General features: G+C 43.2%; 1 protein-coding gene across 2 annotated transcripts in view; it reads right to left on the reverse strand.

Annotated features, from left to right (window-relative positions):
- The window catches only part of cpne2 (copine II), a 55,373-nt gene that overhangs the window by 39,591 nt on the left and 726 nt on the right, over nucleotides 1–15,056 (reverse strand). Inside the window, exons 1-2 of one of the 2 annotated variants that reach the window (XM_080437926.1) lie at nucleotides 14,388–14,509; nucleotides 10,234–10,433 (exon numbers count right to left, since the gene is read on the reverse strand). In XM_080437926.1, the coding sequence (XP_080294052.1) occupies nucleotides 10,234–10,433; nucleotides 14,388–14,451 (264 nt within the window). In that variant the 5' untranslated portion in view covers nucleotides 14,452–14,509. Of the gene's footprint in view, nucleotides 1–10,233; nucleotides 10,434–14,387; nucleotides 14,510–15,056 lie in introns of those variants that run through there. The other variant, XM_080437927.1, reaches the window with a different exon arrangement.

Raw genomic sequence — 15,056 nt, forward strand, 5'->3', positions numbered from 1 at the left:
GCGGGCAGTAACTGAGAGCCAATGGAGGGAGCAGAGAAGGGAGGAGACATGTGAAACTTTTGGCTGGTTGAAGACCAAGTGTGCTGCGGCATTCTGGATAATTTGGAGGGGTTTAAGTGCACATGCCGGGAGGCCAGTAAGGAGTGAGTTACAATAGTCAAGTTTTGATATGACTGATGTCTGGATAAGGAGCTGGGCTGACTCCTGCGTGAGGAAGGGTCTGATCTTTCTAATGTTATAAAGTGTAACCTACAGGATCCTCAGTAACCTAACATTTGTCAGACAATTGGGACATCGGAATAATGGGCCGTCGGCCTGCCTCCATTACTAACATGGCAAGCCCAAATTATATTTATTCACTCACAGCACCCTCCCAACATAGTGTAAAGTCATATAGCGCCACCATGAGAGCGATTTGAAAAAAACTATTTGCGTGTCTTCCTTGGCCTACTGGCAGCGTGCACAAAAATTTGATGCTGATGTCCATTGGTTTGGGATATTAGCTCTTTTTTTTTTTCTCCTAATTTTGTAACCCAATTTTTTACACCCAGTGCCAATTGTCTATGTAATCCTGGGCACTACCTTCCCTCTGCCAACCTAGGGAGGCCAGGGCCGAGCTCATGCCTCCTTCAATGCATGAGAGCCAACTGACCTTCTTATCACCTGACAGGGGAGAGTTTCCCTGGTTGGACGTAGCGTGTGGAAGGAACACCTTATTCCAACCAGTTCCTTTCCCCTCCATCAGGTGCCCCGGCTGGCCAGGGGGAGGCAGTATAGTGACCAGGATTACTGCATATTTTTGTGAGGGTACCTACCCTAGGGAACACGGGGAGAACATGCAAACTCCACACAGAGAGACCCTTTCGCCAACCCCACCTAGTAGTGATGAGCGGGCCGACCCGTAACCCGCAGGTCAACCCGCGGCGCGGGTGGTCGAGTCAGGATTTCAGAGGCAATTATGCGGGCTGCGGGTGAGCGGGTCAGCCGCTCTCACACGAAAAAATAAATAAAAGATCACATGCTCTTGTTTTGTCTTTATTCCTAACAAGAATAAGAATAATAACAATAAAAACTGTTTGAATACACTTGGGGTGTATACTTGAAGATTATTTTCTAACCTTTCTAACAGAATTATAGGTACGACCCGCGGGGCTCAACCCGCCCCGCGGGTCGCGGGGCGGGTTGAGCCATAGATTTATATATCTGTTCGCGGGGCGGGATGAGGCGGGTTGGGTTCCGTGGCGGGGCGGGTCATGAAAAAACCCAACCCGCACATCACTACCACCTAGGGTATGGGCACTGATGACGCAGAGGAGAGAACACGCCCCCAGCGTCCCCCGGTGGAGATTAGCTCTGACAGACAGACAGACAGACAGACAGACAGACAGGCAGGCAGGCAGGCAGGCAGGCAGACAGACAGACAGACAGACAGACAGACAGACAGGCAGACAGACAGACAGACAGACAGACAGACAGACACACAGACACACACAGACACACACAGACACACACACACACACACACACACACACACACACACACACACACACACACACACACACACACACACACACACACACAGGTTTTGGCTTGTGTCCTACCAAAATGACAGATTTCGGATGAAACCATACTATCTATGGATACAGCAGATGGTTGAGCAAATGCATGAACAGGGATTTCTATGATGGCCAGTTCAAACTAGCATTTTATATCCCCTTCAAATGCAGTGAAATTCAATACCACACAATACTCTCCCAGACAATGTATATAGGTTACAATCATCCCTTAAACCCCAATTCCAACTTTAACCTTTACTGCTACTGCTACGTGCCTTGAAAAACCAACATACTGTATGGTAATGATGTGATTATCTTTTCATTTCTTCAAGACTTTGAGAAAACAGCACAAACAAGACACTGACACAGCCTGAGCCAACAGACAGTGTGTGGGTGTACGTGAGAGGGTGAGTCTGGTGTTGATCTGTGTGGTCTAAACCAGGTGGTTTGGTGACAATATTCACCCTAGCCTTGCTACTCTCCAATCTGACTCATGCAAAGCACCATAAAGAATGACCTTTAGAGTAGACATTAGAAGGGTCAACTCTCGATATATAGAAATACACTGATAGAATGCCTTCTAGTTCTAATCTCATGAAACTTTGCACACATTTTCACGATTTTTCAAAAATAGCAGATCTACAAGCTTGTAGCGCGGCTACGAGCTTGTAGATCTGCTCTTTTTGAATAGCCAAAGTATAAAATAATGGTTATAGCTAAAATCTAAAATGACACAGATGCGTTCCCGGATTGAATGGGTTAAAGTAAAGTAAGAAGTGTCGAGCAACATAAAACAGCCCATAGCTTTAGATTTCCTAAAGACTAATGTTTCGCAGCATACTAAAATAAACATCTTAGTCCCTTCATATTAATTTCAAATTGATGGAGCAGCCCACAAGGGATATAAATGCATGAGAACGGCCACATAACTGTATAAATGTCCCAGTCCACCGATTGGTCATTATGTCACTGTAGCATGAGTGCTTGCTGGCCCAACCTTGCTGGATCTGCTAGTCCTTTATACATTTTCACTGTCTCTCTCTCTACTGGCATTCTCTCTGGTGGCGTGCGTACCGGTATGTATAGCCCTGAGCCCAGCACAGAGGACAGCTCAATTGGACAACAGGAAACACCTGTCGATCGATGAACCCTAGCACTGCTCCCATGAGTCATTCCCACCATTTACAAACACAGCCCAAACTAGAAAAGGGAGCTTCTTAGATCACATATTCCTACCCCACCAACCTGAGATCTAATCGAATCAAACAATGTAAAGTATGATGAAAGCTCTACAGAGTTAAAAGCCAGACCTTTAGTAGCAATGTCAATCCTGACAATCTGAGACCATGATAGGAAGCTGAAGATAAGCATTTTAACCATTGGATTGTTTGTTTGGATTTTTTGTTTGGATCCACGAAAAGAAAGTGCGAAATAAAATAACAAAACAAACAGCCTAGACTGGTACATTGTCTCCTGGAGAAGAACGGAATGTCCGCACACGATATACTGCTCTCTCGTCTCTTTTATTTATTTAACTAACAATCTTGAACAACGTTTCACCCGCGTAGGACCTGATGAAGCCCTACACGGGCGGAACGTTGTTCAAGATTGTTGATTAAATAAAATAAAAAGACGAGAGAGCAGTATATCGCGTGCAGACATTCCCTTATCTTCACTTGATTATTTTTGGGATTTAAAGAATTGTGGGGATGTGCCTATCCTACTGTACCTTTTTACCCGCTTAGCGAAAGCTGCGGGTCTATGAAGAGGCAGACCTACGACTCATCATTCGACAAATTTGCATTCGACAGATAAATTTGCATTCGACAGATTCATTTGCATTCGACAGATTTGCGTCATTGGCTGTCGTTTAAGCCAATGGGATACTTTCCCATACTCTGAACGGGCGGCCTCGTCCTCCCAAGCTATGGGACTATGCAGTCCTCCGAGCGCTAGCCGAATTTGGCTAATAGTTAGCTTGTATCATGTTACTAACTAACTGTTTTTAGCCAAGCGCGCTAATGTCCGCTCCCCATTAGTTATCGACGCAATTCGCGTTATTACTCTCGTAATTTTCATGTATTGTACATCCCAAAATAAAATGTATTAACCATGTTATGGTGCTGTAATGACTTTATATTTTCTCAACATAATACTGTCTTTCACACGGGCCTTGGAAAAGAGGATCACTTCCGCCATTTTCTTCTTCGTTGGTCTAAACAATGACACGGTTGCCAGATTTTGAGAGAAAAATAAGCAACCAGGTCAATGAAAACAAGCCCAAAGACTTAAGTGACTATTAGGCTACATGAGCACTTTAAACCTATATGCATCGGCTATTTGATAATAGACGACTTGGCAATAGCCGATCTACAAGCTCACAACAAAATAATAACAAATAACAAGCAACTACCTACATTTACAAGCAACTTCACAGAAAACAAGGTCGCCTGTAATTAGTATACATGGCAACACTAGTACGAGTACTTTTCCCACCACTGTTGCTGTTTTTAACTAGCCTGGTAAACCCTCCCTCCGGAAATCTAATTTCTATTTGATTCCTGGAGTGAGTCTGGCATGAACCGCCTCTCTGCAATATTGGCTGTGTATGCCAAACGGACGCGCCTATCAGCGTCGTCGCTCATTGTTCTGTGATTGACAGCTTACGTTGGCCAATCAGGTGGCGAGTTCGAGTGAGCCCAAAACACGAACGGCAGCCATCTTTTTCATGTGCGGCCAATTCTCCGCTATTTTTTTACTTCAAAAAGCTCTCTAACTTCTATTTTGAGGCACGGAATTTACTTATAAGATATCGTTTGGATAGAATTTAGTTGTTTAACTTCATATATGTGGTCAATTAATCATGACAAAGCCTATTTAAAAAATAATAATTAGAGAACCGGTAGGGGCGGGCAGTGACACCATTGTACCCGAAAAAGGCAACCCATTTTGGGTATGGCTGTCTCAAAAGTCCCGTCGCGTCACATTAAGACTGGTGAACTGCTGATTGGCTGAAGGGGAAAAATTATCATTGGCTGAAGGGGTTGTCAGTCAACTCCAGCACAGCCAATATTGCAGACAGGCGGATCAGGCCAGACTCACTCCTGAAATGAAATGGAATTGAGATTTCCGGAGGGAGGGTTTACCAGGCTAGTTTTTAACATGACTGCCCTGTTTACAAATGAATGAATACACACTACAACCAAGGTTACTGTAGCAACATTTTTCATGTAAGGTATGACGCTAAAATCAGCTGCATTTTATCAGAAAAAAAGCAGATCTACAAGCTCACAACGCATCGCCGCCTTGTGAGCTTGTACATTTACAAAAGACATTAATGAAACCAAATGGACCCATTTGGGTTTTTCTTTCATGTAAGCCAGTAGTGAAAAGGGCAAACTTGCAGTTATGCATTACAACTCAAGCCTAGCTGTTTCAAACAGTGAAATCAAAAGACAAGTTGTGAGCTTCACTTTTATAAAGGGTTAGGGTTACATTGCAGTATTGATACTTTTACTTAAGTAAAACATTACAGTACTTTTTCCACCACTGTTGATGTTTTTAACATGACTGCCCTTACGCTACCTGTATTCTATGGACTCACTTCGTCTATTGTGAAAATAGTTTCTTTCTTTCATACATAAATGAATACTAACTGGTCACCACCGGTCTTTTGTCCAGGAACAATGCATACAACACTATCAACCAGTCCTCCTGGGTGTGTGTGTGTGTGTGTGTGTGTGTCTTCATTTTTGTTGTTCATACATTTCTAAGTGAAACACTGTAGTTTTGACTTGGGTAAGGGTAGGCTACATTATGAAGTAACTATATCAGCTGGTGAAAATAGCAGATCTGTGAGATTGTAGATCAATTATTTTCACTATCATTGATATTGTGTACACACACACACACACACACACACACACACACACACACACACACACACACACACACACACACACACACACACACACACACACACACACACACACACACACACACACACACACACACACACACACTTTATATTGGTAGCCAACCAATGAACCTCTGTGGAGTTATTTTTGTTGCATTCGAATGGCTGAGATTTTATTTTAATGACTACTTTTACATTTTGTGCTGCAGATTGGGGCAAAAATAGCCTGCCGCAAGCGGGTATATTATGACTTTGTCATTTCTTGTTTTATATGGTCTCCTGGAACCACAGCCTCGTTGTTGCTAAGCACCAGGTTGTTGAAAGGCTCTTTGACACCAGTGCTCAATCGCATTAGGAACCCAAACTGCTCTCAGAGCACCCTGCTACGAAGGCCATTTGATTTGAGCTTACAGCTGCTTATCTTTAGGCATGAGGTTAGAAGCATCCGGGGCTGATGACATGTTGCACAGCAGTAATGACAATGGTTTTAGACTGCCTGCTACGGTTCCCAAGGGGATTTTTTGTTTTATCTCCGCTAGACTTAATGCCGGGTTCGGAGATTACGTTTTCGCCCCTGCCTGTGTGTGTGTGTTGTCGTGTGTCTGTGTGTGTCTGTGAACTCAACCCCTGAATATTTTTCCAATTCTTCAACAACAGCTATCATATTTTTATGAACTCATAATCTCAGACTCCCTCCATCCCTCCAGAGTAGAGTATGGGATATACAGTATGTCTACGAGGCTGTGGAGTCGAATTAGCCGAATGAGCTCAAGCTGTCAGATCAATTAATAGTGAGACAGAGTGTGCGTAATCTATACTCGCGCGACGTGCGCGCGCCACACTGTCCGGTGTCCGCATACAAAGACAGAGACACAGAGAGACCACGGCACCTATCACACACACACACACACACACACACACACACACACACACACACACACACACACACACACACACACACACACACACACACACGTGCACGTGCACGTGCACCACACACAGACAGAGATACAGAGAGACCATGGAACCTACAGAAAGACAGGGAAGAGACGTTCAGTTAAAGCCCACATCTGATTAAAGGTAGGGTAAGTGATTTTCTTTGGTTAAAATAAGTGTTAAATAGCTCTATATTCTGATAGTACTCATTGCTATAGAGTGTTTGTTCAGTTACAGGAGTCTCCTTGTCTCTCCAGCTCTTTATAAAACAGAAAATGCATTTTCGTTTCAGTTTCAGTTTCATTTCCAATTTTATCCAATCAGGATAGAGAACTCAATCAGGATATAGATTAAACAAGTGAAATTGGAAGTGATGACACTAAGATTTTTTTTTAACTGGAACACTATCAAAATGAAGCTGATAATGGGTACTTTCTCCTGATTGGCTGAGATTTTGTCACCTACCTAAAAATGTATTTTCTGTTTATTAAAGAGCTGGAGAGACAGGGAGACTCCTGTTACTGAACAAACACTCTATAGCAATGATTACTATCACAATATAGTGCTTTAACCTTTTAACAAAATACTTTTTGTTTTAACCAAAAAATATCACTTACCCTACCTTTAAGGCCCATATTAAACATGACAAAGACTCCGCACAGGGCAGGCGCACACCTGTTACGCACACATGCACACACACACACTGAGAGACAGAGAGAGGGAGAGAGATGCAGTTTGATATTACTGTGTCATACAGTGTATAAGTATTATTATTGGGGTGTGCCTCCCGGCCGAGATTTGAGCACCACTAAAAGCACTCCTTTTCTTTTTTTTTATAAAAACTAGGCCGATTCCCATTGGGAACGATACCCGTTGGGAACGATGCCAGTTGGGAACGCATGCCCCTCTGGTTAAGCAATACCCATTGTACCCGTTATCAGAGTATACTTAGTGCAGTGCACATTATTATCACAGTACTTGGAGGCTAGTCTATGACGTCAGTACTGTGATGTCATGTTGATGACATCAGGGATCTCAATGGGCATAAACGGTACACGGGCAGACAACCAGATACAGAGATTTGTGGATTTATAGCATGATGATATCTTTGGACAACTGCCGATCCGAGCGACTTCCCACTCAGCATACTGTATCTCTCCCTCGGGTCCTCGGCGATACACACGCCAAGTTTGATGTCGATCGGTCAGACGGTTCTTGAGATACGCGGGGGGGACACAGACAGACTAACAGAGATTTTGTGCATTTATCAATAGATAGATAGATAGTAGGGATGTAATGATACATTTTAACAGCGATACCATATGCATCACGATACATACGTGTATAGTGCACTATTTGTCTTTTAAAGGAAATATGAATTATTATGGGTATAAATAATAATGCAAACACAATGATTCACTGTCAAATACATAGACATTTTATTTGACCAAATTTGGATAAACTCACACCTTGACATAGACTGGCTTCAGCCCCTGAATCGCTAGCCACGGCCATTAACAAATATATTCTGGCTAAGCGATTCAGGAGTGAAACGAAATGAAAATTCAGGCCGAGTGTCAGGCTAACCTTGACAGGCATGCAGAGATTCCACACATTTATAGAGATGATACAGCTGTCCTGTGGCACGGTTCAAATTGATTTTGTTCAGGTATTAGGTTACAGGGTTATGGTTAACATTTGTTTTGATTAGGCATTAGGAGACATGGTTAAGTGTAGGTATACGCCGGTTAAGAAATGGTTACAGTACGTTTAGGAATGGGCTTGGTGTGTGTGATTAGGGTAGGGATCTGGGAAGGCGTTCAACATGCAGTGCAGAATGTGCTACACCAGCATTAGCTGCTACCACACTTTCTAACCCTCTTCTTCTTCTGGCCCCCATTAATCTACATCACATATTTGTCCTTCCTCTATCAGCCGCTCTTTAGAAAGCTAAGTACTCCATCCCAGGAGAACATCTTTCTCTCTCTCTCTCTCTCTCTCACACACACACACACACACACACACACACACACACACACACACACACACACACACACACACACACACACACACACACACACACACACACACACACCTTACCCAACACTGTCCCTCTTCTCTCTCTTCCTCTCTCCTCTTTTTTCTCACTCCCTTCCTCTTTTTCATCCTCTTTTTTTCCCCTTCCCTCTCCAACCCTCCCCCTATCTTTAATCTTTCACACCTTATTTCCCCCAGTTTTACCTTCTCTCTCCTATTCTCACCTTCTCTTCCTCTTTCCCTCCACCTTCCCCCAGATGGCCCCACCCCCTTCTCACCCCTCTAGAGCTATCTATAGATCACTCCTCACCTCTCCTCCTTGCCTCTCTTCCCTTCTTTTCCCCTCCCCATCTCGTTTCTCCTCTCCTCTCCTGGCCTGTTCTCTGCTCAGCCCCATGCCAGACAGAGAGGGAGGTGAATGGGAGTGAAGGAGATATAGAGAGAAGAACTGAGCGCCAAAAATAAGACTAAGGAAGAGAAGAGAGAGAGAGCAGGACAAAGTAAAACTGAGATAGACGTGTCTCCTAGTGTAGGTACCCTCACAAAAACATGTAGTAATCCTGGTCACAATACTGCCTCCCCCTGGCCAGCCGGGGCGCCTGATGGAGGGGAAAGGAACTGGTTGGAATAACGTGTTCCTAAGTTCCACGCGCTACGTCCAACCGGGGAAACTCTCCCCTGTTAGGTGATAAGAAGGTCAGATGGCTCTTATGCATTGAAGGAGGCATGAGCTCGGCCCTGGCCTCCCTAGGTTGGCAGAGGGAGTGTAGTGCCCAGGATTACATAGACAATTGGCACTGGGTGTAAAAAATTGGGTTACAAAATCGTGGGATAAAAAAAAAAAGGAGATAGCGGGAGGGAGGGAGAGAAAAAGATGAACAAAGTCGGAGAGGAAAAGACAGCAGATACGGGCGAGATAGCTTCACTTTTCCTCTATATTTTCTCTCACTCCGGGAGCACTGCGCTTTTGTTTCCATCCCCGTTGCCATAGTAACGCCTGGTAATTTCACATCGGAGGCGAGTGCCCTGCTGACCAACAGCTAGCGACGACCTGAGGCACCAGCCTACACACACACACACACACACACACACACACACACACACACACACACACACACACACACACACACACACACGCAAAAACAAGTACTAGAAGACACACGCTTGCACGCACGCTCATTTAAACTCATGGAACAAGCAAATGCACACGCACACACAACCACAAAAACCTGTTCTTTTAACCAGCCAGCAGTTAGCTATACAGCAAGGCCTTGAAGCACCAGCCTACTCACACAGCAGCACTTTTCTCCCAAACTTCATGGCAGTCCACTGCAGTGCGTGTTCAACTCGCTATTATACTTTTCTCCAATAAACCATGCAATTATAACTCTAAATGCCAGTCTGTCTGTCTGTCTGTCTGTCTATTTATCTATCTGTCTATCAATCTAGCTGTCTATCTATCTATCTATCGCCTTTATCCTTACTAGGGTTGGGATCCGGAACCGGAGGAACCGGATCCAATATTGTGGAACCGGAATCGGTCCCATCACATTTGGAACCGTTTCTGGAACCAGTTTTGATCACACTGTCAGAGCTGGTATGTGGACTTCACGGGTTCTCAAACTTTTACATTTCAAGGACCGCCATATGGACCTGTTAGGGTCCATTTGGAACCCCTTACAGGAATCGTTAAAAGGGAACCGTTACGGAATTGGACCGTTAAGAGGGATTCGTTAAGGAACCGGAATCGTTCAAAATCCATAAAGGATCCCAACCCTTTATCCTTACCTCCACCCAGTTGGAGTCCACTTCATGGAAGAGAACACAGAATGGGTCTGACTTGGAGGCCACGTCTCTGTCCAGTAAGTTGGCCCCGACGACAGACAGCTCCACCCTGGTGACACAGTGCTGGGGCCCCACACTCGGTGTCTGGCCCTCGGAATTCGAGCCTAGCGTGTAGGCCATGGTTTGGGATCCGAGAAAATGCCCTGTGGGGGAACATAAATGAACAAATACAAATAATGTTTCAGATGTGCTCAGAGGCAGTAACAGTAAGGGAGACAAAACAACTGCATGGACCAGGGGTCTTCAACGTTTTTCAGGCCAAGGACCCCTTAGCTGAGAAATAGATGAAGCAGGGGACCCCTCACTACATTGTACACAATTGTGTTGCAGATTAAACTTTTGATAGATTTCATTGATCAGTGTTGTGTTGTTTATTTCAGACATTTAACCACTTAAACCCTCAATAGTTAGTAAACGTGAACTTTGGCCTGTACTTGGTTTGCTCCTTTTACCCTCAACACCAAACCTCTTTGCCGAAAATAGCTGCTCTAGAAGCTGCTTGTAGATCTGCTATTTTCGGCTAATGTTCCCCAGAATAGTGATGCTAGGGTTCAAGTGGTTAATGTAAAAAAAGAAGGAAAAAAAAGATCCTATCACACATTTGGCAGCCCCCCTGTAGTAACTCTGAGAACCCCCTAGGGGTACCGGACCCTCTGTTGAAGACCCCTGGCATAGACCCAACTCAAGGAATTTAATTAACCACTTACCACCCTAGCATCCTAATTCAGCAAAGGTACACAGTAAATGTAGTGTTCATTTAACTCTGAGAGTGTACAAATGTCTTGTCCATTTGTTCACTCTCAGGGTTACAAATGGATAAATTAACACATTTTTCTGTGTAGATTCTTTTTTTTTTTTCAATTTCCTCTTTGATCTTAACAGAGAGAAATTCAGCATCAGGGTTGGTGTATGTCACAGTGCAGGCTGTTAAAAAACTCAGATAATGGCATAGCACAGGGGCTCTCACTTTTTCATACCAGGATCCCATATATTAGAGATTCACAGATTCTACATATCTGTGAATCTGCAAACACAGATTTTAACACAAAAGATTCCAGAGCCCCAGTACTGCATCCTGCAAAATCTTTACAAGTATTCTCTCCCTATTCCCAGGAAGTGATACACAACGTTCAGTTATGAATGATGAATGATTTGTCTAACAGAATGTATCATTACTTTTTCCTGTTCAAACAGAGAACTACTATAAGAGATTCAAGATTGCTTTTCCCCCCTTTTTTTCTCCCTTCTGCAAGTAGCTTCAGAAGAAAACCGAGATTATGTTTCTTCTATAGACAGCAAAAATTAATAAAATAATAAAAGAGGACATTGTGGAGTTTGCCAACCAATGCAACAGATTTTATGGAGTGATTTGAGGGGTGCCTGAGCGAGGCGTTTACCAAGTGTGTCCCCGTTTCGAGCGGTGTGATGTTGTGTTGATCTTGGGGACTCGGCCCTGTCTGATTTGCATACACATAACGTGGCAAAATTGCATATAGCACAGTAGTACGCTACATGTCAATGAAAGTAAATGAGACCATTCCCAGGGTTAGTTTCCATATGGACTGTGTTGAGTGGACATATCTGTCCGTATCTAGAAGTGTTGATAGGAAGCGTGTTTTTGTTCCATAAATGTTGACATTCAACCAATACGTGGTTTGCAGAAAGGTAAGTTGTTTTTCTCTGGTGATTGGGTTGGGCGACCCAAAGCTTTACACGGTGCATCAGATGAGATGACCTATAAGGCTATAGTCTTTTCCGCAGCTTTCCTGGGTTCGAAGCAGACACAAGGCTCTTTGCTGCATGGACAGATTAACCCCCGCGTGGGCCCCTGGGCCAATCATCTTTTTTAGCCCCCCCCCCCCCCACCGCTCGGGTTTTAAGACATACGTGTGGGTCAAGAAAACACCTGTAGACATTCTATCATACAGGATTTACAGTCTGTAACCTAAAGTACAGTATGTGCATGCACAGTATGTGCATGTAATAATGATTAACTTGTGCAGTCTTGCAGACATTCCGCACCAACATTTCACTACTTGTATATAGTGAGTGACAAAAACCCTTCTAACCACTGCTGTAAATACAGAGGAGGGGGCACATATATTTGATATCTAATTTGATTAATCTATACATTTCAGTTTAGTATATTGTCGATGGCCTCGCAGCCCAGTTCCCCCGAAGGGCCCCTGAGAGTCAAGGGCCCCCCTGGCCCAATGGATAATCCGTCCTTGGCTGCATGTGATCCCCTCTCTCTCTCTCCCACCTTTCCTGTCTCTCTCCCTCACTGACTGTCACTATCAAGAATAGAGGAGAAATGCAAAAAAAGGAAAATAAATTCATGACACCATAAATTGAGCAATGAGCAAATTATCAAATTGCTGGGACAATGCAGCCAATTGGAACAAACACAAAAGCTATGCAGTGGACAAAATTATACTACCAACTCAATTACAAACACAATTGTGAGTCCCCCCCTACAAATAAGAAACATCTAGCATTACCAAGCCAAACACATACAAGCCTCCATTTGGCAACCAAATGACTTGGAAAATGGACGGTTGTGACAACTAGGCTCAGATACTCAAATATACCCTCCCCCAAAGAATTTAACTAACAAATCATTTTTTGTGTGATTTCAGCTCCTCAATGTTGTAGCAACATGACAAAATTAATAGCAATAAAATAACGATACAAATATTATATAATAAATATTTACTGAGTCTGTGTGTGCGCGTGTGCATGCGTGTAAATGTATCTGTATTCTGTATATGTTTATGTATACAGTTAGTCTAAAGTGGAGGAAGTATGTGTGTGGAAAGTTTTTAGTAGTGTGTGTACAGCCTTAATAAATGTGCATAATGTGCAAATTTGTGTGAAGTCGTTTGCTCATTGCTCTCAGGAATAAAATGACTCTCAGGATTTTACAGAGCACCACAGGACCATGTGTCCAAAAACACGTACAGTACCAACAGCAGAGTGCTGGAACGATATGGTCTGTTGCTAAGATACTGACATGTCATAGCAGGCATGCCACACATTGTCCAGACCCCTCCTATCTGGTACTTGTTGCGGTAGCCAGCTGTACATTAAAACACCGGAGCAATCGTTTACATTCATTTAGACTACTTAGTCATTTAATGGAGTGTGAAGGAGTGAAATGGCTGTATAAGTGACTTAATGAATCAAGTTAAGCTGCTTCTATTACCCGTGAAGGACCCTTTTCATTAAACACAAGCCCCCATAATATAAGGAACAAAACAAAATATCAACCTCGACAACGTTAACGAATGACTTATTGCAAATAGAAACTTCACACCAATAGTTCCAAATTTTAAAGAGTGTCCATAGTAAGGCGTAAGGCCACTAGATCAATCATCAGGAAGGGACAATATGTTTTTACACTCAATAAATATACTTAAAGCGGCACTATGTAACTCTTTTAAATTATAAAAAAAAAAAAATGTTGTCCAATCTGTATGGTGGAGTATGTTAATACAATATAACTTATACAATTGGGGTGGTTGTATTTTGTCTCCCTGCTCTTCTATTGAGACATTCAGATCGTGTCAAAGGTCATGTCTCACCCAGACACAGGATCCCACATATTTTGACCTGATAGTCAAAATTCAATTTATCCCATGAGCAAGCAGGCAGGCTCTATTAAAAAAAAATCTGCACTTGCACAGAAAACCGGGTTCAAATCCAGGGTAGTACATAGTACAGCTTCAATAAGCATGACAAAGTATGATACACGTTCTTAATCGCTTATAGTGCATGTTTGGTTCAGTTAATTGATGCTGGATGAAAGGTGAGCTACCCAGAATTGGACATGGCTACACTTTTCAAAGGATATTGGCAACACATTACAAGAACTGTACTGACCTCATTTGCATCATTTGTGCTGTACCCATACTACAGTAGCTGTATTGTACAGTAAGTATATGGAACATAACCTATCCCACTTTAGTGTTCCTCTGTGGGACGATATTTCGTCAGCATCCACTATGTCAGTCTGAGTAAGTTAGCAGAACTTTTAAAGCATACCCTACTATGCCCAAAACAGTGCAATGTGCCATAATCATATTATAATCACTTACTCAGCATTTGTCCCAGACGCTGGGGGTATTTACAGAGACCCTGATGAGTTCCACGCTCAGCCATAGTTGCAGTTACAATACATGTACAGCAAAGTCACTTTTGGAAGTAAAGTCACATTCACTTGAATCATCTCTCTATGTGGACACCTGACAGAGCAGCCAGGTGAGGTAATTGTGACAAAATCTGACACAACATACTGCAAAGATGTAATGTGTGTGTGTGTGTGTGTGTGTGTGTGTGTGTGTGTGTGTGTGTGTGTGCAGGCGTACACATGCACACACGCACGCGCACACATGCACACACGCACACGTGCGCATGCACACACGCACGCGCACACATGCACACACGCACGCGCGCGCGCGTGCACGCACACACACACACACACACACACACACACACACACACACACACACATGCACACACAGTGGTGTAAAGTAACTGAATACATTTACTCAAGTACAATTTTGAGGTAATTTTACTTTACTGGAGCATTTCCAATGTTCTGTACTTTTACTTCTACTCCACTACATCTCAAAGGCAAATATTGTACTTTTACTCCACTACAATTATTTGAAAACTCTAGTTTAGCCAATGGACAAGCTCACAATGCACATTGTGAACTTGTAGATCTGCTATTTTCAAAAGATTTTTATACATTTGAAAACTTG

This window comes from Gymnoscopelus braueri (assembly GCF_963280865.1).
Source record: "Gymnoscopelus braueri genome assembly, chromosome: 9".
NCBI classification, from domain to species: domain Eukaryota; kingdom Metazoa; phylum Chordata; class Actinopteri; order Myctophiformes; family Myctophidae; genus Gymnoscopelus; species Gymnoscopelus braueri.